General features: G+C 44.5%; 2 protein-coding genes across 2 annotated transcripts; one reads left to right on the plus strand and one right to left on the minus strand.

Annotated features, from left to right (window-relative positions):
* Nucleotides 1-74: 74 nt before the first annotated feature.
* Nucleotides 75-25,343, minus strand: DNAJC17 (DnaJ heat shock protein family (Hsp40) member C17). Its single transcript, XM_034769080.1, has 11 exons — nt 25,196-25,343; nt 20,732-20,801; nt 19,192-19,250; nt 17,205-17,292; nt 16,729-16,811; nt 15,386-15,482; nt 11,780-11,829; nt 11,131-11,208; nt 10,311-10,391; nt 9,601-9,729; nt 75-279 (listed from the first exon to the last, which is right to left on the minus strand). The coding sequence occupies exons 1-11, from the start codon at nt 25,271-25,273 to the stop codon at nt 157-159; spliced, it is 936 nt and encodes a 311-aa protein (XP_034624971.1). The 5' UTR covers nt 25,274-25,343; the 3' UTR covers nt 75-156.
* Nucleotides 2,045-4,842, plus strand: C4H15orf62 (chromosome 4 C15orf62 homolog). Its single transcript, XM_034769081.1, has 2 exons — nt 2,045-3,066; nt 3,515-4,842. The coding sequence occupies exon 2, from the start codon at nt 3,604-3,606 to the stop codon at nt 4,111-4,113; it is 510 nt and encodes a 169-aa protein (XP_034624972.1). The 5' UTR covers nt 2,045-3,066; nt 3,515-3,603; the 3' UTR covers nt 4,114-4,842.
* Nucleotides 25,344-25,619: the final 276 nt, after the last annotated feature.

A 25,619-nucleotide genomic window follows, 5' to 3' on the forward strand; every position in this document is an offset into this window, starting at 1 on the left:
TCCATCAAAGGACTGCGTGGATGCTGAGTGTTAGCTCTGTCCACTTTCCAAGAAAATGTTCCCGCAAGGTTTTTAAAAAAAGGAGGTTTATTGACTTAATTTAAGAAAACAAGTTTTTAGCTGAAAGATAGGGGAGAGAATGTGTATTCCATCATGCTATGTATGTGACTCTTCCTCGTCTTCCCGTTTGAGCTGCTCGATCAGCTGCTGTCGCTCAGCTGCTTGGCGCATCCGCATCATAACCAAGCTTTCATAATCCCGCTCCGAGACCACAGAATCCTAGGGAACAAATGACAGAACTGGACTTGTAAAGAACAGCCTACACCACAGTTTCCAAACTCCCAGAAATCTCCACTTGTTATGAACTGTACAAACACACCATAGTGGCAGTAAGGATGGGTGCTGCACCTGGCATGTCGGCAGGTTAGAGATACCCAGCTGGTCAGGTTAGCAATGACATTTGTTACTATGTGATGGCTGTTTGGCCTACATAAAGTAGCCAATAGACAAGTGTCTATATCAGAATGAACACCCTCATTGGCTGTCTCGACAGAGACAGAATGGGATCAGAAGACTGACTTACCCTCTAGCTCCTCCAACTGGTCCCAAAAGGCTATGTGAAGGGTTGGTGGGGTCGCCCCTCGAAGCTTGCACTACCCCTAATCCTGCTACAGCTAAGAAGGGAATTCGCAAATACACTAAAACTCCATTTCCACTAAAACTCATTTCCATAAGCAAACAGTAGAATTAAACAATGTGCTTTGCTTGAGTAAATATAACTTTGTTCTGACACTGGCAGATTATCCTACGTTATTACAGAGGCCCTGTCAACTTAATCTAGTCAGTGTTTGCACTGGCCCCTCAGTCCCCTTGTGCCAGTTTCTGTGATTTTACAATCCCTTTTTGTGTGTTCCTCTCTCTGTGTGTACAATCCATACGAACAACAGGGGAAAGTGACCATCCACAACGTATTGTCAAATGCACAAAATAAAAGTTGTTCTGAGCATTCAGTTCTGGAAACTCCAGTGTTTTAATGAGGCTAGAGAAAAATAATTCAGCAATAACTGATTTAAATTACTGGTGTTTTCTGGTATTTGTTGTTTTCTGTTCTTCATTCAAATTTTTACCATTAAAGTTGATTTAATGTTCCTTCTCAAATCAACATCACAAGAGTGATCTGCAATAATTAAAGATGACCCTCCCTTGCTTTCTTTCTAAAACAGCCTTCCCTCAAGAATGAAAAACTACTGATGTTTCAAATAGCGTAACAATATACGCAAACTACATAAGCAATAAACTCACTCAGTACTGTTATATCTGATATCAGTTGTACCGTGTAATTAAAACACTGCAACAGTAAACAGTCAGATGTATATATTGTCAGGTACAAAACTACACTTGCTGTAAAATTAAACCTCTCTAAAGTGTACTCAAGTGATTGTACAAAAATAGCACCTTCTGACTCAGATCTGCTCCCACCTGTTTAGGAACCATTTGCTTTACCGACCAAATCAATGGTTAGGTCATACTGAGACCACTGCTTTCCATGCTGACCCATATTGTCTCATTGTTTCCTTGTACTGTCTGTCTGTATCCACCTGTTGTCTCTTGTTTTATACTTAGATTGTAAGCGCTCTATGGCAGGGACTGTCTTTCTGTTCTGTGTTTGTGCAGTACCCTAGCACAACGTGGTCAGCTCGTAGGCACTATGGTAATACAAATTAGTGTTAGCACCAAGGAGCCAATGTAGCTATGCTGCCTTGCCAATGAGGCAAGTAGCAGAAAACAGCTACCTTGTCAGAGCTCAGCTGCTTTTTGTGGCAATGGTATTTGAAAAGTGGCAGTTATAGTACATGGTCCCATAACTTCAAGATTTCCCCAAAGTATAGCAATACTTTTAGACATTTGTCTTGTTTTCTTGGTAAAAAAAAAGCCATCTTAACAAAATAACACTGAAAATCAATAAAAGTGTTCCACATTTCTGGGAACTAGTCATGTTCCATGCTGATTGAAACAGATCTCTGTGAATATGAAAGAGCAAGAAAAGCCATCTCTTAGAGCAAAAGGGGGTTCCTGCAGGAAAGTGGGGGCAGGTGTGAATTCTCCATCATACCCCAGGAAAGAGCTTCCTCTAGTGGAGAGATGGAATAGATCTGAGAGGGATACAGAAGCACATGATTAACTGAACTCTCAAAGTGGGAAGATGGAAGAATCTTATGCGGTAACTGATATTTTAGCATCTATATTAACAAGCTTTTGATACCATGAGACACCAGCATGGATACAGGTAATATCAGAGAAGGTCAGCACTCGTCCAAATCAAATCTCAGTCTTCACAGATGAAATAGGACCCTTCATTGCTAACCTGGAGCTCCTACCCAATGAACAGATTCCCACTGCCATCTGCGTGGGTTGGTTAATTAGCCAGCACGAGGCTCTTGCACGTGAGTCACCAACAGCAGAATGTATGCATCACCACCTGACACTTCAAGCTTTAAAATCTAAAGGAGAAAAGAACCGCCCCCTCCTTCCATCTGTGGATCTCACCAATACAGTGAGCCAGTCAGAAATCACTGTAGTTAGAACTCTCCAGGGAGAATCCAATTTTTCCCTACCTGTGTCACAAAACAAGAGGTCATGTTGATGAATCTCCTGAAATCAGTTTAAGTGCCCCTCAGGAATCTTGCCTTCTCCTCAGGCAGAGCGTGGGCTGATGCTTCGCTACTCTCCACACACCTACTTCCTGAAATCTTGGCAATTACCAATAGTGCAAAACCCAGTTTCTGACGTGGCTGACTCAGCAAGGGCTTGGCAAAACAAACACATATGCACAAGGAATCAGAGCCTGGGAAGCAGTGATAAGAGACAGATGACGAGAGGTGGAAGAGAGCAGAAGAGAAAGAGGCACTATAGGATTTACCGGCTGATTCCAAACCAGCAGAATCTTGCTTGAGCTGCTGATCGCGACACACAAGTACATTGTCTACGGTGGTGGTCGTGGTTCTCATTACTGAATTCTGCTGTCTCCCCTCTGCCTGCAGAACTGGGCTGCTGCTCCACCACAGAGTAAGTCTTTATTCTAAAATCAGTTTTCCTAATGTTTGCTCATTTCCTATACAGTCTCTACTACTTGCCTCATTTAAAATTCCTCTAGGACTGTATTTCTTTTGTGTGCCTCAGTTTGACAGAGATAATGGCTCCCATTCTACCTACTCAGTGAGGCTTTTGTGCTGTGCCCTTCACCATGAAGGTGCCTGGTTACCATGGTACCGACATGCTCTTCTGTTCTAGATGCTGGGTTAATCTGTTCTCATTGTGTCTACATGCCATTGCTGCTGTTCACCAATTCCTTTCTGCAGCATAAACAGGCAGCTACCTCAATCTTTTCTATACTGAAGAGGGAGATTCCCTCCTGTACAAAATGGGTGAAAGATCTGGTAGCTCCATTAACTCAGGGAGGTGGTAGGAATGAGTTTGCACTTTCTATGATACCAGCCTGTTTTCTCCCTTACAGGAGCTGTGGCTCTTTGTTGAACTCGAGACTGGAGTCCAGTGGCCTCCTACACAGTGCAGTGAACAGCTCCCTTCCTTGTGCTGCCTAGCATGGATACTTGGCGGAGAGGATCCATTAAATCCACAACGTTCTTCAAGCGTCTTTCGTTCAGGAGGCATAAAAAGCTGGGTAATCAAGTCATTATTTTGAATCAGAACAGCCAGACACTTGAGAACAATGGACAGTACAAGAGGGAACCACTAAGAGACCTGAAGGATAAATCCGAGTACCAGTTATGTAAGAGTGAGCAAAATCTAGCTCAGGCACAGGCACCTCCTAAGCCACCCCGGCTGTATCTGGACAGTTCCAGCTGCCCCAACATAATTGACCACACAGAGTCTCACTCTACAGCCATCTCCTTTTCCAGTGTCACCCCTCAGTACCATAAGGCGACACAAACACACGGGACTAACTCCCACACGGTCCAGGCTACAGACTGTGGGACCTCTGAAACAGGCTCTGATCCCTTCCTTTCCTTCAAAGTGGACTTGGGGCTATCACTCCTTGAGGATGTTCTGCAGACTCTCAGGAAACAGAATCCAAGAGATTACGCAGCTTGAAAGTGTTTATCATTTAAGTTATTAAGTTAATTATCAGCATTAGTAGTTTCCTTAGCCCTCAAAGGAGAAGAGGAAACACTGGCGTGTCCCTACCCTGGAGTGCCTGTCTCATCGTCCTGCCTTGCCCACCATAAGCTGTTCTTGTCCAGGCTCCCTTCCTATTGAGCTGTCAGTACACCAGTATGTGAGAGAGGCACATGCTGGAATCTAGTCTGATGCATTTCCATTCTCTACACTGGACAGGGAATTCCTCTCCATTGCTGACACTGTACCTCATCCTGATGAAAAAAAAGGCCACGTTTGGTAACAGAGACCTGTTATTTTTGAAACACCGCTGTGACTATAAAAGGCTTGTGGAAAAAGGGGGGCACAGAAACAGGATTCCTGGGTAACTGGACAGTTTGGATGAGATGGCAGCTCCAATATCTCCAAGCCAGGTGGAGCAGAGACAATGGATATGATGATTCAGGATGTTCCTTTTCCAGTGGGTTTCTTTCCCCCTAACTCTTTTAGATGGGCATTCCCATCTACCTTCTAACTGGAAAAAGGTAAGCAGCTGAAAAGGCTCACAATATAGCAACAGCGAATTCTCTAGCCTATTAGCAAGTGGAACAGCTTCTGTAGATATTTGCTTCTTACAGCATGCTCTGAATAATCTGCTGTAAATAAATATAGGTGAGAATAAATGTATCTGTCATTACAAGTCTGTCCTTGCTTCATTTCACTTGTACCAAGCCACAACAATAAAGATGCCAAGATCACAGCTCCCTTGATTTGTAAGGTAAACATTCACTGGGGTCCTGTCCTCCTTGGTCCCTCATCTTTTTATAACAATGGTGTTGTGGGCAGTGAGGTTACTGTTTGGCTCCAATCCCTTCTGCTCCTCCTAGTGGGAAAGGCTAGAACTGCAGCCGCTGGGACACGCTTCCACAAGCAGATACTGATCATCTTACTGGGCACTACCACCACTAACGTTAAGGCTAAGAACACTTGGGGTCAGTCGCTGGCTTTACTAAAGTGATTCTGCACTAGTACTGTGGCAGCAATTCTTAGCAATTACTAGTTCTGGGTTAGAAAATGGTGTCATTTTTTCTCTAGGGGTTGCTAACCAGAGGCATCTGGTGCATTTAGCATTTGGGTGAACCATGTCAAAGAAGGTGCAGATGGCTCCTATCCCACTAGCTTCACATCAGACAAAGAAAGCAATATTAAGTCTTACTGCAATCTTAAAGTAGCTTAGAAATGCCCAGGACAGTGCCAGAGAGAGAGCTGCTTTCAGCAACTGTAGGACAACGTTGCTGGATCCCTGACTAACACTAAAGGGGCAGTGCTGGTAAGAAGCTCCCAGAGAAGACTTTACTAGTACTGATAAGAGAGTGTTGTGAATAATTTGCATGGTGCTGGTGTACTCAACACTGTACAACAGCTGCAGTATGTCAGACAAAAGCTTGCTGCCCCTAGGAGGCTATAGTTAGGGCCCTACGAAATTCACAGCCATGAAAAACACGTCACGGACCGTGAAATCTGGTCTGCCCCTGTGAAATTTGGTCTTTGTGTGCTTTTACCCTATACTATACAGATTTCATGGGGGAGACCAGTGTTTCTCAAATTGGGAGTCCTGACCCAAAAGAGAGGTGTGTGTGTGTGTGTGTGTGGGGGGGGGGGTGTCACAAGGTTATTTTAAGGGGGTTGCAGTATTGCCACCCTTACTTCTGTGCTGCTTTCGGAGCTGGGTGGCTGGAGACTGGTGGCTGTTAGCCAGGCACCCAGCTCTGAAGGCAGCACCCTGCCAGCAGCAGCACAGAAGTAAGGGTGGCAATACCAAACCATGCCACCCTTACTTCTGCGCTGCTGCCTTCAGAACTGAGCAGCCAGAGAGTGGTGGCTTCTGACTGAGGGCCCAGCTCTGCAGGCAGCAGCGCAGAAGTAAGGGTGGCAATACCATACCATGCCATCCTTATTCTGTGCTGGTGCTGGCAGTGGCTCTGCCTTCAGAGCTGGGCTCCCGGCCAGCAGCCGCCGCTGCCACTCTCCAGCTGCCCAGCTCTGAAGGCAGCGCTGCTACCAGCAGCAGCACAGAAGTAAGGGTACCAGTACCACAACCCCACCCCCAGACACACAATAACCCTTGTGACCCCTCCACAACTCTTTTTTGGGTCAGGACCCCAACATTTACACCACCATGAAATTTAAATAGCTGAAATCATGAAATTTACAATTTTTAAAAATCCTATGACTGTGAAATTGACCAAAATGGACTGTGAATTTGGTAGGGCTCTAATTATAGTCTACAGGAAAAAAAGCAGGTACAATAATTAGTGCACTGTAGTCAGAACATTGTGGCTCTGTAGCAATTTGCAGAAGTAGAGCAGGGAGGGAGCTCAATTTACATGAAGTGGGAGGCTAATCTAGGCATGTGGGATGGCATGAAAAAAAGCATGAGGTATCCAAAGGGAGCAGAAGAGAAATGAGTGCAGACCAAAGGGTGGGATGAGGGCTGAGCTGAAGGATAGCTTAAAAGTAAGAACCTTGAACTTGATATAGAAGGGAAGCTAGAGAGGATACTACTAATGCATGAGACAGAGGTGGTCAGAATAGTGGAAAGGGAAAGTCTCTTAGCAGCGCATTTTGGATGGACTGGAGAGGAGAGTTGATGGCACAGTGAAATGCAGCCAAGATACGAAGTTACGAGAGCAGGGATTCATATTTTGGCAGCAGGGATGAATTTTGGACATGTATGGAAAGTAGCAGCAGGATTTGGGGAAATCCTGGGTAACAGGGGAGAAGGAAAGATAAGAATAAAAGAGAACCCCACAATTCTGAGCCTGGGGAACAGGAGGCTTGGGAGGTTACTATCATCAGAATGGTAGATGTTACTTGTAACAGCCGTGGTAATTACTACTGTCAGGCAGAAGTGTAACTTTCCAGCTGATGATGTTCCTTTCAGTTGTAGGTCATAAATCCTCACCATTCTAACACGTGACTGGCAGCCCCACCAGATCAGAGGGCCTCTGTTCAATAGCAATGACTCTCCCACCTCCGTCCAGCAGGAATACCATTGACTGCTTTGGCCTGCCATCCCTCTCTGCTCAGCCACACTAATGACTCATAGCAGGCAGAAGCTAACAATCTTTTACCATGGAAACGAGCCAAGACAAACCCAGACACAAGCCAGGGCTCTCACACGCAAACTGCACAAATCCATCACCAAGTTCCAATTGCATTAGTGACCCCTTAGGTATGCACAGAGCCCAGGGAAATGCTTTTTAGTTTTTTTTATCATTTTCCTTTATTTTGGGGGAATTTCATTTTATTTCATTGTGTCGTGGGAGGCCCTGGAAGTGGGTGGGTCAGTTCCTAGCCTAGGGAATCAGAGGCCCTGGGGAGTGATTGGGTCCTACCCCTGTGGGGCAGCTTTGGAGGCCCAGGGGTGAGAGACCCTGGGGAGAGGTTGGGTCTTGACCTTGGGGGGTGGGTTTGGAGGCCCCAGGGTGGGGGTGTCAGGTACTGCCCCCAGGGGTTGGGTCTGGAGCCCTGAGGTGATCAGAAGACCTGGGGGACGTCGGGTCATGCCCCAGGGGTGGGGGGAGTTGCATAACCCACCTTATGCACTCTATGCAGCAGCAGTTCCTGTCCAATGTGGCTGGGCCCACCTCCCTGTCCTGGGTGTTGCAACCTGGTGCATGGCATTGCAGTGTCACTCAGGTTTGGCCCAGGTTACAATGCCACTCACTCATATTTGATCTGGCCCCCCCATCATGATGGAGGGGTGGCTGGGCCAAACCAGAGCAGCACTGCAACTCCATGCACTGTGTTGCAATGCCTGGAGTGGGGAGATGGGCCTGGCCCTGTGGGACAGGAGCCACTGCTGCGTTGTAAGGTTTTTATTTTGTGGGGTTTTGTTTGTTTTTTTCCTGGTTATTTCACATTTGCGAAAAATACAGGGCTCTAGGTCTGAATGGGCTCCTCTTCTGCCCTTAAAAAGGGACACTGAAGTTCACTAGGCTGAATTCGGATTTGTCCATCCCCTGACCACCCTAAAGACTCTGCAGTGTCTGTGGAACTCAAGTCAGCTCTATACTGCATGTGTAGATCCAGTGAGCTCTGCTCCCTGCTGCTTCCAGGGTGAAAGGGTTTGTAACCATAATCATTTGAGCCTGCAGTCAGATTGGAGAGCCACTCTTCACAGGTGTGTGCACTGAATGGAAACACCCAGCCCCAAAACCTGGGATGGTGGCCAAGCAATTCCTCTTGGAACATGCCACTGAGTGAAGAGTCAGGAAAATAAAAGTAGGAACATCACACAGCCTTTGAAGCAGCTAAAAATATCCAGCTATTCCATATGCACAACACCTAGTTTCTAAACACCCACTGAAACAGGATTGAGAGCTCACGCAGAGCGTGAGGCAGGATCATTCTTTTGGCAATGACTGCTCTTCAAGGTTTGGCTTTGAGTGAGGAGGTGGGTCCGGGAAGTTTAAGGACTATGCTGTGAATTGAAAGAGCAGAGTACTTCGCCCTCATATAGCACTGTTCATCTTAAGATCTCAGAGTGCTTCACAAAGGTGGATATAATCCCTATTTTTCAGAGGCAGAAATATAACTCAGAGAGGTTAAGCGACTCATCGAGGTCACACAACAAATCGGTGACAGAGTCAAGTCTTCCTATTGTATCAAGTTTGGAATGTTGCTATCAGAGTGTGACAACAAGCCTGGGGGATTATTTGGTGAAGAAACCAGGATGTAGCTAAGATTTAACGATGATCTTCTGTGTGTCTCATTTTATACCAGACATTTTGCTGTATTATGACAGTTCTCCAATGTGCCTGCTAAGCAACTGATTTGCATTAACAATATGGGGGGGGGGGGAGGAGGGGAGACTACTTCCAAAGGAGTAGTAGGGAAAGGCATCACCCCTACTTTGAACCCTGTTTATCAGTATCAGACATGGAGGTGCTGCTCTCCTTTCCCTTCCTCATACTTAATATATATCTGCTCTTGCTCATAGTTTCACCAGCACACAACCCAAGCATTTCCCCTGATTGACCCAACTTCCCCTTAAGCGAGCTTTGAAGGAATTCCAGTTCACACCCTGTCACCAGCAATCCACCAAAGGATCTCCAGCATCAGGGAAAATGTATATTAATATCAATTAGAATAAATCCATGGGAGGAGTTTACAGAGCCTTAGAGCTGAGCAGAGAATTTCTCTGTTTCTCAGTTGAAGGAGAAAGACTGAGAGGAGGATTAAATGATCCAAGTAGCCTGTGTCTCATTTTGCTTTTCCGGATGGTAGAGCTGCTTCTGAAAAGGCCACTGGATCAGTGTAAAATATCAAAGGCTGAACAGGAAGGCAGGCGTCTAGCGAGGAGCCTCTCAGTAAACTCTCCTGGGAAGGAACATATCTTACCATGTGTATTAGGCAGAGTATCAGTTTGGGTTGCTATACAAGTGATTTTTAATAACAAAGGGCCTGTGTTCTCCTTACCTGAGCAGCTCTAGTCTGGCTAGTGCTATCAGGGAACTTCGTGCTGGGATTGTTCTGTGGCTGGCCTTCTAACCAGGAGATCTTTAGAGGATTATTTATCAAACCAACTTCATTCTTCACTGCCATCTCCTATCAATGAGAACATTCTCCCATCATCATCTTCATTTCAAACCCCTCCTCTCCCCCCAGCTCACTCTTTAAACTGGCATGTAAGATTTCCCACTCTTAATCCAAAATCCAGGCCAAATAGGGCACAAAACTTCAGGATTCACTTCCAGCCATTGCAGGTGAAGAATACCGTTTTATGAAGCCCACACTGGTATCAAACAAAGAAAGGACTTATCCCTCTCAGTGCATTTGCTATAAGGAGCATGAATAACTTGGTTTGGTATAAGGAGTAAAAGAGTAGGAGCAAGATCCTCAATTTGCGTTAACGTGTCCGAGCTCAGTTAAAGTTAATGGAGCTATGGCAATTTACGTTAGCTGAGGATCTGGCCCTAGAATTCTGTTCCCATACAGACCAGACTCCGGTTACATTTCTCTTCACTGCCTTGATTACAAGTAAATACACAAGTGTCACCATCCTCACCATCACCAGTATCATTCATTACCAGTCGGTTGCAGTCTTCCTCTGCAACATCAGTCAACATTCCCTCGTCCACCTCCAGACTTCCCAACAAAGTAAACCTGAGGTCTTCTGCTAAACTTACAGCAGCTTTAACTGTAGCAAACTCCACCACTGCACTCCCAGTCTTCTTACTTGAGATCACCAAGTTCAGCACTTCACCATACTGTCAGAATCAATGAGAAGAGACAAGTCAAATATAGAGCCAGACAAGAAGCAAAATATATCCCAGTGAAACATGGAAATGTTGACCATGGGAGAAAGCGACAGCTGATCCAGTGCCGGCACAGAATGGTGGCGGAGCTCTAGCTGTGAGGGGAAAGGGGGCAGGATGAGATCACAGCTGCTCCTCTCTCATCAAGAGTCACTCCAAGGAATAATATAGGAGTGTCAGCTCTGCAGTAGCTAATAGTTACTGTCCCTGCTCCCAGCACTATAGGAACACTGTCTGCCTGAGAACCAACAGCTACTTACAAAACTGCCTCTCCCATGAAGACTCAGGGGAAAATATATGCCATAATAAATCAGATCACAGGTCCATCTAGTCCAGCATACCATCCCAACAGCAGGTAGTATTTAACTCTTTAAGTGAAGGGGAAAGTCCATCATAACGCACACAGCCTGCCTAAGCTTTATAGGGGTTATTAAATGAGCTTCTATTCTGAGGGAAGAGTTCACAGCTACTCTACTTCCAACAAGAGTCATTGTAGGGAATGGGACAGTTCATGGTTGATGAATCCATGATGGCCACCTTTAAAATTGGCATGAGGGAGTGAGAAAGCTATACAATGAAGAATAAGAGCCACTTTGGTTTATATGTAGCTCCACCACAATTCTCCGCCCTTTCTTACAGCATCAAGGTTGGGGGATATCAAGTGGTAGGAAAGAGCATCTCAGAACAGGACCTTCTGCAGGATTTGCAGGAGAACTTCTTTTGAGTATCCCCCTTTTGTTTCATCATCCTTCTTGCATTTCCATCTTAGCTAGAAAAAAAAAAAAAGCTGCAAGTTAGTTTTGTCCACTTCAACTCACATAGCTGTGCTGAAGATGGCTCTTGCCAGCTACAAAATAACACAAGTCTGACATTTACAGTTACATCTGCAACACTGCCAAGACAGTGATTTTAATACCACCATGGGCAGACAGACTAACGAGAACAAGTTATACAGAGGCACAGGGATAAACAGTCCTCAGTGGAATGAAAAAAACATTGTAAAGCACCTGAAAGTAAATAAATTAATGTATCAAGGTAATAACCAGATGTTCCCAGTGTTTTAGGCACACACATCTGAATTCCAAGATTAGGGCAACTGGTTTTGAGATCAGACTACAGGGGATTAAAAAGAGGGGAAGGGGTACTTTAAGGCGGGGGTGGAGAGCTTCAATAAGCATTGAGCGTGATGGACAGAGGAGTTTCAGCTTTCTCCTAGACTGGACGTGCTCTGAGTCTGGGTGCAAGGAGAGATGCGCCTTCTGGAAGTGAGTGCCAACCAGTTACCAGTGCTGAAAGGAAGCCAGTCTTCTCACAGAGTCTGATTTTTAGGGATGTCTTACTTTGAGTTTGGGAGTTCCTTTGCCTTCTACTCCATTCCCATCTTGTTTGCCTAGGAGGAGAAAGAAGAGAAAGTGAAAGCACAAGGGGGAAAACTCAAGGATAAACAGTAACACCACAGTTTGTTAGTGCATAGGTACAAAGCAATGGCAATTCTGCGTTCTGGGTTTCTTCCCCACTAAAGTTTCCCACTGTTGCTGACTATGGTTCAACACCTTAGCATAGACAAGATGCCGATGGCTGCCAGTGTTTTTGCTTCCCTGTTGTCTAGGCTTGCCCTGATCAAAGTGAGACAACACCATAGTAAAACTGAAGGTGGCGTGAGAAACCTGTCCACTCTTGCTCCTAGCAGCAGAGCTGCACTGGTGGTAACAACAGTGAGAAATGTCAAGGAAAACAAAATAAGGCTAGTGTAGACGGTAAAATTAATCCTGTATGCCAGTCTGTGCTGTCAAGGGATTATTATACTTTGCCCTTCCATTGCAGCTTCTATCCAAGGATCTCATAGAGCTCCACAAGCATTCCTTAAATTAATCCTCAACATCCTCAATTCATCATCTGTAAAATGGGAATAGCAAAGTACAAGGAGATTAAATGACTTGCCTATGGTCACACTTAAAGTCAGTGGCAGACCCCAGATGAGACATCAGATCTCCTGACTTACAGTTCTATTCTTTATCCACAAGATTGCCCTTTCTTAAGAAGTTAAGAAGAGATATTGATTTAGCCACTGTTGCCTCTGCCAGAGTGGAAGAGATATGAAGCAAGGGACAGAGCAATTTTAAACAAGGAATGCTTTAACTTTTTTCCAGAAGCAGAGCAGTATTAGCTCAAGAATGGGAATATATTTTGAGTCCAGGTAGGTAACAGAGTATTAAAGAACCAAGGGAAGAATCTGCATGCAGAGATGTGTGTGGGGTGGAAGGTTGGGAGTGCAAGTGAAAGAGTCTGGGACAAAGCTCAGTTACAAGTGTCTGAGGGGAACTGGCTATAGAACCTGAGGTGCCGTGAGAATTTAGGGGCTGACAACCTTAAATATGTTAACTTTCTTTTCTCAGATAGCAACACAGGAGGAGGGAAAGGAGTTTAGGAGTTGTGTGTCACAGAGCTCCAGACTATGCAGAGACAGGACTTCCACATGTTGAGCCTTCGTAAGTGATAGATACCAAATCACTTTCAGTGGGGCATTGGGGAGGAAATGCAGAATTAGTGACCCTCGGGAAAGCCAGAATTGCTCTCTATCAGTATTTAAATCATGTGGGGCCAGCAAGCATAAACTGAACACATCTGACTGTGACAGTCATTCATATCCTTCTAGCTTTACTGTGGAGAGTCCCTTTGGGGATGTCCAGGCTCTAAGCTTCAGAAGGAGATTATCCATATTCCCAGAAAAGGGAAGGAGTGGGATGAGTGCAGGAGAGGTTTGAATGATCTTGTTTCCATCATCCAATGCATTGATTCACCACCCTCCTTCCTGTGGGAAGCATTTCAGCAGGAATATATGTACTGCCTGCCTCCAGCAGCAAGCCACGGATATGGGTGTTTAGGAAGAGGCCAAGATGAGGGAGTACAGACATACTGACTGTGACACCCTGGCACCCCAATATTCACCACTGTCATGTATTAGGATATCTTTTGTACAAAATATGCCTTGTGAGGTATCATTCTAAAAGTCTTGATCTGCTAGACAGTAATATCTCGTTGGATTGTATGCGCTACCGTCGTATGTGAAGTTAGGCTATTCATGTGTTACTGAAGCATGTTGTGAGGTTGAAAGCACCCACAAGCAGCCTTTCAGATACAACAGTAAAAAGGTCAAACAATGTTAATGGTTTATTGAGGCAATGCACAGAAGCGCAAGGATTACCTCAGGAACTGTGTACAACAGAAACATCTCAGAGATAGCACTACACAGTAGGAACAGTTTAACCCAGGTCACAGCACAAGAGCTTTCCAGCAAGTGGGAAGAAGATATAAAAGTGGGAAAATGACATTATGGGGGGACCTCACTCTCCCTACAACACCATCCCTGGAAACACCTAAGGAATAAAGATTGAATGGGGGGAAGTGATGGTCCCAGGCTAGAGGGATTTCTAGCCTGTGTATGAAAACCTGGGAAACCCAAGCTGCAAAGCCAAGGCACCTTGTGCCTTAAGAATCTGCCAACCTGTTGATCACTCAGGGTGAGAATTTGCTAATTCATATCCTACCTATCTAGTATGTTAAACTCAGTTTGTGGTTTTGTTTATTTCCTAGGTGATCTGTTTGATATCACTTACAATCACTGAACATCTATCCTTTTGTAGTTAAACTTATTTTATGTTTTAATCCAAACCAGTGTGCATTTGACTAAGGTGTCTGGGGAAAATCTCAGCTTGGTTACCACAAGTGTGCATGGTCCTCTTCACATTGAGGGAGAGGCGGACTGGGTGTTAAACTCATATAATGGCCAGATTTGACCAGGGCAGGACGGTACTGCTCTGGGGTCCTAGGCAGTGTTCTCTCTAATTTTTGCCATCCATGTGCGGAATGAATTTTGTTATATGCACCATAGTGAGGTAATGTGCGGATGTGCACCACCAGTAGAAACAAAAAACCTAGATATAATATGTATTTTTAAAAAGTTACCATAGGGATAATTACTCCAGCCAGGAGAGGTTAGGCATTTTAGAACTCACTATTCAAAGAATTAAATTTAACCGTAAGAGAGAAGAAATAAAAATTAAGAAATGTGTAGACCAGTCAAAAAACTAAAACAACACACTTCAAAAGAAGTGTCAAGTAACAACAACAAAAGTATGTGTTGGGAGGTGAGTGTGTCAGAGAGAGAGAGTGTGTGTGTGTGTGTGTGTCAGGGGAGAGAGAGAGAGAGTTTGTGTGTGTGCATGCATGTGCCTCTCAGAGAGAGAGAGAGACAGACAGACAGACAGAGAGACAGAGAGACTGCGTGTCTGTGTGAGAGTGAGAGACAGAGACAAGCAGTGGCCCCTTTAAGTACACTGCCCTTTTAAGTAGGTCGGCACTCAGCAGTCTGAAGCCTGCTTGTTCAGACACAGCAACAACTGCCAGCAAGCTCCCTCCATCCTGAGCCCTGTCATGTCCCCCCACTTGGTCTGTGAAGATGGAGTATGGGGTGGGGAGAGAGGGACACCCTGACATCAGCGCCCTCCCTACCCCCCTCGGCTCTGCACAGCAAGCAGGAGGCTCCCAGGAGCAGCTGGCCAGGGACTCCAAGGCAGAGGGAGGATTGATAGCCTGCTGGGCGGCCGTGCAGCTTAGAGGAAATTAGGTCCTAGGCTGGGAGGGTGGTGCTTAGATAGCCTGCATGTGACTGCAGCTGGGTATGTCCCTACCTGTGTGAATGCTGGTGAAAGTGCAAGCTTGGAGGACTTTGCAACTTGTCACAGCAGCACAGTGTGAGAGGAAGCCCTGGCTGGTGGGTCAGAGGACTCAGTGGTACCCCAGTTCCAAGTGGCACCCCGGGGAGGAACCTGTCACACTGGCCATCTCCCTATTCAGTGTGGTACCCATGTAAGTTAGCTCATGAAAGATTTGGGACTCTGTAAACTTGTAGTTTGGATGAAGGCTCCAATCTCATCTGCCCTTACCTTGGACTCGTTGCTCTCTCTCAAGTCGGATCTGGTCCTGCATGAGTTTCTGCTGCTCTTCTAGCTGCCGGGACCCCTCTTCCCGCAGGCGTATTATCTACAATGGAGGCAGGAGAGAACAAATACCAGAATTATGTTACCAAGAAAGTCTGCTAATTGGTATGTAATCAACAGCAATCCCATCATATTTGCATCCATTTAACCCTCTCACCATTAAGTAGAAGATGGAAAGGGATAGAAAGAAAGGAGGAAAGTTTAAAAAGAACTCTCTGCCATCTCCTTCCCCCAAAATCAAAACACCACATGAGTAGGGCTCTACAAATTTCACGGCCACGAAAAACGTGGCACGGATCACGAAATAAGCCCTTCCTGTGAAATCCAATCTCTCCTGTGCTGTTGGGAGTGCCCCAGCCCGGAGCTCCTAGCCCCGGCTGGGCTGGAGAGGGACAGGACTCATCCTTCCCCTGTATGGCTGCTCTCAGTGGCGAGATCAGACCCACCTCCAGAGGCAGTGCAGAAGTGAGGGTGGTACAGCAGCCCTGGAGCTGGACTTGGGGAGTCTGCCCCCCGCGAGTCCTGCCATGGATCATGGCATCCACCCCTGCAGCTTCTGCCAAGGCTCAGGATGCCCATTTTTCCAGGGGTGGAGGGCAAATTGGCTGGAGCCCTGGGGATTGGCTGGGACTAGCAGCTAAGAGCCCCTGGCTGGGACGCTCCCAGCAGCACTGGAGAGATTGGACCCACCACCTTTGGGAACCTCCTCCAGCTGCAGGAAGCTCCGGGACTGCTGCCCAACTGCAGAGTTTCCTGCAGCCAGGAGAGGTACTCGGAGGTGGGTCTGATCTCCCCTCTAGAGGGGCCGTGCAGGGGAAGAACAAGTCTTGTTCCCCGCTAGCTGGCCAGGACTAGCAGCTAGGAGCTCCTGGCTGGGGTGATCCCAGCAGCAAAGGGAGATCAGACTCACCTCCAAGAGCCTCCTCCGGCTGCAGGAAGCTCTGTGGCTGCTGTCTTCAGAGCCCAGCTTCCCCCAGGATTCCCTTTTGGGTCAGGACCCCCCAGGGTTACAACCTCATGAAATTTCAGATATAAACATTTGAAATCATGAAATTGACCAATTTTAAAATCCTCTGGCTGTGAAATTGACCAAAATGGACCATGAATTTGGTAGTGACCGAACCATGAGGCTGGGATTATTCCACAGGAACCATTTATTCCAAAAGGCTGATGAACTGCTATAGTTCACAGGAATTTGTTGGGCCTCAGCTCACCACCATGGCTACATGTTAAAAGGTTTTCAACCACTTTCCTGCCTGAAAATAACATGACATGCAAATCTTTATTACCTCTTGTTCTAGTGTCCTGGTTATTCGGATCTCTTCCTCTTCGCTCACATGAGCTTGGGCTTCTCGTTCCCGGGCTTCAAGGTCTGCAAAAACCCAAAACCCCAGTTATTGCCATTACTGTCTACAAAGCCAGGCTGCATGACACCATAAACTAGAGATCCCTTCCCCAGACCTGGCTGCTCCTAGGGTTCCTTCCCTCAGTTCTCTGCCTGATGGCCTCTCCTGCCTCCCTTATATTTGGGTGGAGCGCTGAGCCAGCTGTAATACTTTCCTCAGCAGGATCAGCCTCTGCTGACAGCATTGGGGGGGGGGGGTGGTCACACAACCACTGTTTCATAAAGAATGATGTAAGAAAGTTCAGCCATTATGGATGGACAGAAGTTTAACTCAGAGAATTATACAGGTGAAAGAAATAAGCACCACAGCTCCTCAAATGTTTTCCCCAGGGCAAAAGGGAATGATCTTGATTGCCATACCAAGCTTTACTTTCTTTCTTCTCTCATCAAGTTTTTGAGTCCTTTCTGCTGCCTGCTTCTTGGCTTTTCTCACTTTGTCATATGCCGCCTATGAAAGAAACAACAGAATATGAACCAATACAAAATAAAGAGGGAAAATAAGGGGTTTATGAACAGAGTAGAGATTAATTATCGATACATATTGAAACTGGAGGTGAAGAGTTTTCTAGCCATTGCTGGTGGCATTCATAAAAACACAAGATGTTACAAACCATTTTGAAATTATGACAACACAAGAGCCTCAAGATGCAGCACGGAAGGGTCTGGAGGCATGCAGTCCAGGAGCTACTGCAAAGGGTTTTTGAGACAAAGTTTGACCCATCTTCAGTGGCAGGAAGTGTGTTTTGGATTCATGGGCCAGCCAGGAGTGGCCACTGATACAACTGGTGAGGAAGGTCATTTTCTGAATGGTGCAGAATAATAATCCGTTGGTGAGAGAGATCAGGTTTGCCTTAAAGTGAAGTTTAAAATAAAAAAATATTTTCTAGGAAACTCTTTATATGCAGAATGTGTAGCTTGACTTTAATTGATCAGATGATGTCTTCCTAGTCGTGCAGAATTCTATACTCATTGTAATAAATAATAGTAATTCAGCATTTCTATAGCGCTTTCGGGCCAGATCCTCAGCTGGTGTAAACTAGCACAGTTTCACTGAGGCCAATGGAGCTATGCTGCTTTACACCAGTTGAGTATCTGGCCCATTGATCTTCACAACACTGCTGTGTGATAGGCAAGGCCCTGATCCTGCACAGATTTATGTACATGCTTAACTTGACGCATTGAGAGCAGTGGGACCATTCACAGTGCACAGAGTTAGGTATGTGTGTAAGTACGGTATTATCTTTATTTTAAATACTGGCGGAAAAGCTGGTGGTGTTTTACTTCATGAATATTTGGGTTTTCTACGTGGAATTCCTCTCGCTCTTACTTCCACACACACACTTTAAAAATGGAAGATAAGTTCTTGGAATCAAGAATACCACCATTCGAGGGAGAATAAATTAAAATTTTGGCCAGCCTTTCATAGAGATTTATTTATTGTTTTAAAACCTTATCTTCTGGTATTTTGATACGCCTTTTCTGGTTATCTTAACTAGACACAGTTATTGGCTTGTGGTCAACTTTTTGTTTTAATTCTCACTTTACATTTCTGGATTATTTACAGGGCTTCAGTTGGTAGCCTGTGGAGTTGTTTTAACAAAAGAACAGACATCAGTTGCATTAATTGTGGTCCCTGTTTATAAGTTTATCTCCCCCACCCATTTCAGATACGCTACCTGTGGCCCAAACTCTGAACAAGAGATCTCACATGTATTGAAAGTTTTACTTTGTATTAGTAAATATTACTCAGAATAAAAGCAACTTGATCTTACTTCTGTCAGACATTCTTGTCTTTGTAAATTGAACAAGATACTTACTGTTTTTTTAAACATGACATCACATAAAATGAAGGGGTCCACATGCTTATTTATTTTTTACAGGCCTGATCTGATTTCAGAGCGTATTGTTGGTGCTCAAGAGGAGTTGCATTACTCAGTCTCTCTCCAAACCAGGCCCTAACTTTTTTTTTTTTTTTAAACTTGGAACATGTCCCAATTCAATATGCTGGTAAACACAGTCTCAGCCAAGGTCTCTAACTCACACTGTGGGAATGGCTATCAGGTGGGACCGAGAATATCTTTCTAGGTTCTTATACAGTGCCTATCTCCATCTGAGTTCACTAAGCCTAGAGATACACATTAGAACATGTAAATCCCTTACAGAAAAGATCCATAAAATGTAACCATATTGATGCCCCCAGGCTCAATGGGAGTGGAGGGTGGGGAATGGGAAAGAAAGGAAGGCAGCTTTCACTACTTTAGCAGACTTCCTTCTCCACTTATATAAGTGTATTGGCAGATACAGGTAACACACACTGCCACCATGTCCAGGGGATGGTTCTCCTTACCCTTGCCGCTGCATCTGTTAGCACTGCTAAGGCCTGAGACAGCTGGTGGAAGAGTTCCTCTGGGGATTAGAAAGGAAAGAGGGATAAAACACAAAAAACCAAGCAAGCCGCTCACAGAGTCTCTGGATACATATCAGAGGAAGTAATTCCCTTATGGAAGATACTTATAGAATTCTAGAGAGAAGAATAACATTTCTACAATATTTGTAAGCCAGCCTATAGCCCACGGCTCTGGAAGTCACTCACAAAACTATGCTATATTATCTAAGCTTTCATTTAAACAGAAAAAAAAAATGGTTTCTGGACCTTCGGGTTCTGAAGGAAATCTTGAAAATGTGAATCAAATGTAACCAATGCAGTAAAGCGTTCCTGAGCCTGCAGATAACAGAACTGTTTTTTCAGGCTAAGCATGAACTCTCCCTTTCATCTCAGTGGGCTATTAATTCTGAAACCTTCAGATGACAATTGAAATGTCAATAACGTTAACTGTTTCACTGCTAATCATTTTAGGATTCACCTCACATGCTTATCCCACAATCCCCAACTGTCTTCCATGCCTCCTGAAGTGCCATAAGGACCAGCTTCCCTCTGAAAGCTGCTACAGTGCATTTATATCTGATCAGTATACAAATCTATGGCATATCAAACTGACAAACATGAGGACACCATACAATAAACTGAACTGAATATCAAAATGAACATCAGTGGCTCCACCATATTGACGGTATTATTCATTTTCATATTTAATTAATTAACATGTACATTAACCAGCTGCAGAATTGAAGGACCTTGTCCATAATTTAGGTCCATTTCACTTCACAGTGTATGGAGACTTGCCTATAGCAGAGATATTATTTTCTCACAATGGGCACTACCAATATATAAATAATGATATACAAGTTTTATATTAAAGGCTAGAGACTCTTAGAACTGTAGATTAGAAGTGTGATCTGGCAGCCAGTGGGATATAATGGCCAAAGGAGGAGGATTTACTCTGAGAGTTACCATTAAGGGGAAGATTTTCAAAGGCAGAAATAGGAGTTAAGCACCCAACTGCAATTTGTGCCTAGGTGAATCTGTCCCATAATCCAGTATCTGTGCATTTAGCCTTATAACTCAGTTACCTAGTAGTGATGAATGTGTCTCAGGGCTTGTCTACAAGGTGTAGTAATGTGTGCTTACGGAGATGTGATTTCTAAAGAGCACTAACGTGCCTGCAGGTGCATACTAAAGTGTTTTTTACTACCACCTTAACACACGCTAGGGAACCTTTCATGCATACCAGCAGGGTCTACATGGACCAATTAATGCATGTGTTAATGCACTTTAGAAATCACACCCCCTGTAAGTGCTCATTAGCTCACTGTGTAGATAAGACCTCAGACAGAGATATGTGCACACACTGCGTAACACAGGCACTTCCATAATGACTTGCAAAAACAGAACTGTGCAACAGTAGACAAACATAGCCACTCCCAGGTGTCCATGTAGCTGGAACTGACAGGGAAAACGTGTTTGTTTCTACACAGACTGATCTTACCTGCTCTGGGATTGTCTGGGTTCTTATCCGGATGGCAAGTAAGGGCCTTCTGCCTGTATGCTTTCTTAACCTGTAAGAATCAGAACAGAGATTCACCAATGAGTGCAGCTCTCCAGACACAATGAGAGGCCTTCAGGACAAAAACATCACATAGGAAACACAAGAAATGTACGACTGAATATTTAAGGAGAGTGTGTGTAAAATATGACTTAAGGTTAGGCACCAGTACACACTGGCAAGACTGGAAGTGCCAAAGGCAACCTAGCAAATAAAGAAAGACTAGGACACTGATGGCACCACTGGCAGCTGTCTAGATAAATTAAACTATCCTACTGTAACTGCAGGAGGCTGTTTAAAGCTCAACTCCCAACTTTTCTACAGTGGTCGCGCCTTATAATCAAATTGCACTGCAACAAGAAAACATTCCAGCCAAGTAGATCAGCAACCACATTCACTAATTTGACTTTTTTTTAAAGCCAGAGGTTTCACTCCTAGATACAGCATGCTGCAGTAATAAACTCTTAAAGTCACAAATGAGTAGATCACTACAGCCAAGGCCAACTTTAATATAAGGGGGCACAATCTTCAGCAAGTCAGAAGTGGAAGGGGTGTTCTCTGCAGATGTAATTACTTGGAATGGAGGTTGTATAGCACACTGCACAAGTGGTATTGGCAGGGAGAGGAAATTTTGACCAAAGACCATACAATTGTAGTAACAGTCTCAGATATCCATGTTAGTTTTAGGGTTTGTTTTTTTCAGCTATGGATATGCTGCTACAGAGATCATGTACATACAGTATTTCTTACCCTTCAAAGAGAAGTCAACAAAAATTTTACAAGCCACTGAATAGGATTTTAACATTTGAGTTCTCTCTATCATAGGAAATCTCCATGTGCAAATATAAAATCAAGAAGAGTGACTTCCATCCAACTGCCAAGGAATCACTTTATAAATTGGCAGGAGGGAACCTGTGGTTTTCAGACACCACCTGGTGGACATATATAAGTAACAGTAAAGGCAACCAGAGCTAAAACATAACAAACCTAAATCATGTATCTCCGTAAATGAGACTCCACTAAAAATAAAGTGAAGTCTTCTCAAGGCACACATCATCCACAACACAGATAACTGCCAGAGGAACTCTCCAATGTGATGACATCAGTTAGGGCTTCCGAACAACTGATCCGGGAAAAATAATTCCCCCCTCGGTCACAGTTTATGGTGATGCCTGGCTGGCTCCACTGTACAAAGATTGCCCAGTTCTCTGGGATGCTTCAAATACTTTACATAAAGACATTGCTCTCCAGGTGGCTTCTGTCACCTGCAGATTTGCCACATTTCTGTGTTGCACCTTCAATACTATCACATTTTCAACTGGTAATACAAAACTGGAAAGTCAAATGGTTAGTTTATGCCAAATTGATAAATATAAGCCTTGATCCACGCAGGTTGTCTCTTGTGCCTGCATGATAGTACAGATGATCCAATAATGCTACCTGTATGGATCCAATGGCAAGCCCAGAGTCTCAGAAAACAGCTTCCATCAAAAGAATATGATGGAAGTTTTCAGGGTATTAACATCTGCCCTTCACACAAATCCTTAAGATCTCTGTTTCCCCATTGCAGGGAACTGAGAATTATAGTGAATTTGGGAGAAATCACAAATACATTTGTGATGACCTGAGCAGTTTCAAATAATAGATTGGGAATGAATTCCCTGTGGAATTCCTGAGCTGTTAATGATATAGGTTAGATAAGATAAGCATATATGAAAAAAAATAAAGCAGAGCATTCCACAAACCTTTGCAGAATATTATTTCTAGGAACATCTTAATAGATTTCTTTCTTAAAGATTTTACCTCCTCCACTTAATAAATATGAAAGCATCAATGATATCCATTAAGTTTCCTTTACACATTCCTCATAAATAATCTACTGACTGCACAAGGAAATCACATGATATAAAAACAGGACCTCACCATTAAGTTAAATAAATATAATTAAAAACTATTTAGAAGGTGTTCATAGCCTTCCTTTCAATAAAATTGAAATTCGTGACCATAGTCAGCCCTGGAGAAGTTGGGTGCAACTCCACTGAAGAAAATGGAGCTCTGCCTCCTTATCTTGGTGCTAAATGTTGCTCCTATCTAATTAAAAGGACCCTTTCAACTTAAACATCATACTTTATCTAAAACTTTACCTACTGATGTTAGTGTAACTGAAAATTAGAGGAAAAATGTTATTTCTTGTCAAATTTAATTTTGTTCAATTGACAACACTTGGTATTTAGTCGATTTCATTGTTCCTCTTCTATAAACTGTCAGTTTCCCCCATTGTTTGTGTGGGTCTGTAAAACAATAAAGGGGAAAAAACAGGGCAGGGGGGGAAAAAAGGGGAAATGTAACTGCAAAACCACAGAGGTTTAAGGAGACTCATGCAGATTTAGTACCAGAAACTACTTTTAACTCTTTTTTTAAACAGACTAGATTTCAAGTTGACAGTATCCATTTAAAGCACTGAAAATAAATATAATGGGTGAATCCCAGCTCCACTGAAGTCAATGGGAATTCTGCCATTAACTTCAATGGGGCCAGGATTTCACCCCACATATTTAAGACAAGAAGCCAGAAAATATAGTACAGTGACTATAGTAGAGATGGTGATCAGTGAACTAGCAAATATTGTTGTCCTATCAAATACCAGCAACATGACTAAGAATCACAATGCAACAGTATAATAAAACAATTGCCATACTAGGTATTAATAGTAGTATCCCATGCAAAACAAGCAAGATTACTCCACATAATTAACAATCTGCTAACTACCCCATAAACAATTCTTAAAAATGTAACTTTAAAACTCAAGGAATCAATGCATTACATAGTGTTCCAAATTAGAGCTCCACACCAGGCCTAGTCTGTATATTCTTTTCTCTCACCCTTTCCTCACCCCACCCCCCAAAAAATTCAAGGTTTCCTTCCCCCATTCCCTGTGTGTGTGTTGTCCATTTAGACTGCAAGTTCTTCAGGACAGGGATCTGTTTTAGTCTATCTGTAAAGTACCTAGCAAATTTGGGCCCCTTTCTGCATAAATAATAAACCACGGTACTAACTAGGGTTCATCGGGGGAAATGCAATCATCGTGTGGCACCATGTTTCAAGAGAGGCAAATGAAGAGTTCACAGGTGAATACTGAAGATTATAAAAAATTTGGAATATAACAGAATAATGTTCACTCTAGAGAAAGGAGCAAAGAAAGGCGTAACAACTGCCTACAAATAGGTAAATAAATGTCATATGACAGGTTCCTGTTATTTTCATTGAGCAGTGAGGACACAACAAGGAATACTGGGCTAAACCGGGAAATAAAGAAGTTACACAATCATCAGCAAAGATTTAAGGCAGCTCTAATCTACGCCAGGGGCCGGGCAGGGCCCCAGACAGTACCAGAAAGCAAAGGTACCAGAAAGCAGTCCTTGTTCCTTCTCTGAACTGAGAAGCTTTATGTGGAATGCCAAATTGGGCCCAAATGTATCTACTGAGTTTAACTTTTGTGAGTCTGACACGATACAGTAGGTTTCTTTTGTTTTAATCCTATTTCTTTCTCTATTCTTAATCTTTGTTTTAGAACATTTTAGTCATAGACTGTTGAAACAAATGTTAAGGATGTGATCCAGTAACTAAGTCAGCCCACTGACATCTTGTGAGAGGGAGAAAATGGCATCTATCTTGGAACACTGGGATGAGTGTCATGACATTAGAACCAAGTGCTGTGGCTTTGCTGAATGAGTGCTATCCAGATACAGCTGTGATTGGAACAGACCCATGAAAAGCCAGTGGCCCATGATGAGTAACAGCAGGTATCGTGAACAGAAGCTTACAAACATCCATGAGATTTTAGTGGACATTGTAAAGAGAATTATGACAAGCTAGATGTTTTAATAAGGTTTTTGAAACAAGTTACATGCATCACACCTGCCTTCTCTTTGCCCTTCCTATCATCTTGTCACCACAAGAGCTTTCTCATCAGTAGCTGTTGCCATATAGCACACCACGGTACCTCTCTGCCTCAAGATCTCATCTCAAAACACCTTCCCCGGTCCCATACTGTGACTTCTTCAACATCAGCAGAAGCAGAGAAAAATTTGTTTCCTAACCATGTTATTTAAGCCGTTAAGGTGCTCTAGGGTTTAGCTTCCCACACACAACATGTGACTAACATCTCTGGTGAGTGTTTATGGTGGCAATGAGCAGAGGTTGCCACTTTTCTACCGCTGTCCCCCAGGAGCAGCCCCACACATGCTTTCACATACTGGGGGCCGGGAGAGCGCCCAGGGCTGGCAGCACACAGCCACCATCACCGTGGTGTCAGACCCCGGGGCCGCTACACGCTGCAGGGAGCGTCCCCCAGCTGGGCGGGGGAGCCCGGCGCCCTATGACCCCCCCCCCCGGTCAGGCCCTGACCTCCTTGTCCGAAGCCTTCTCCCCGACCCCCAGCAGGGCGTAGAGGTCCAGCTGCAACAGCTCCTTATCGACCGCCATCTCCGCTACACCCCCACAGCCCAGGGCCTCTGGCCGCCCAGTTCCCCCTGCGCCGCTGGGCCTGGTTATCCCCGCCCCCTCGGCCCCGCACCACTGGCTGCTGGGACATGTAGTCTCTCCAGCCTCCGACTGACCTCTGGTTCTTAGAGCCCTTCGGGGAAGCGGAACTACAACTACCACAATGCCTCGCGCGGCCCACAGACCACCTGGAAGGGCTCTCTCTGGCCAACCGGCAAATCACCGCTCCCGGCAGGCTCTGCGCAGCAGGGGTGTGCGCGTTGTCATGGGAAGTGTAGTTTTTTTTATTAAACTATATTGTTCTGCGGAAGGGGATGGGGTGTAAGGA

This window comes from Trachemys scripta, chromosome 4 (genome assembly GCF_013100865.1).
Source record: "Trachemys scripta elegans isolate TJP31775 chromosome 4, CAS_Tse_1.0, whole genome shotgun sequence".
In the NCBI taxonomy this organism is placed as follows: domain Eukaryota; kingdom Metazoa; phylum Chordata; order Testudines; family Emydidae; genus Trachemys; species Trachemys scripta.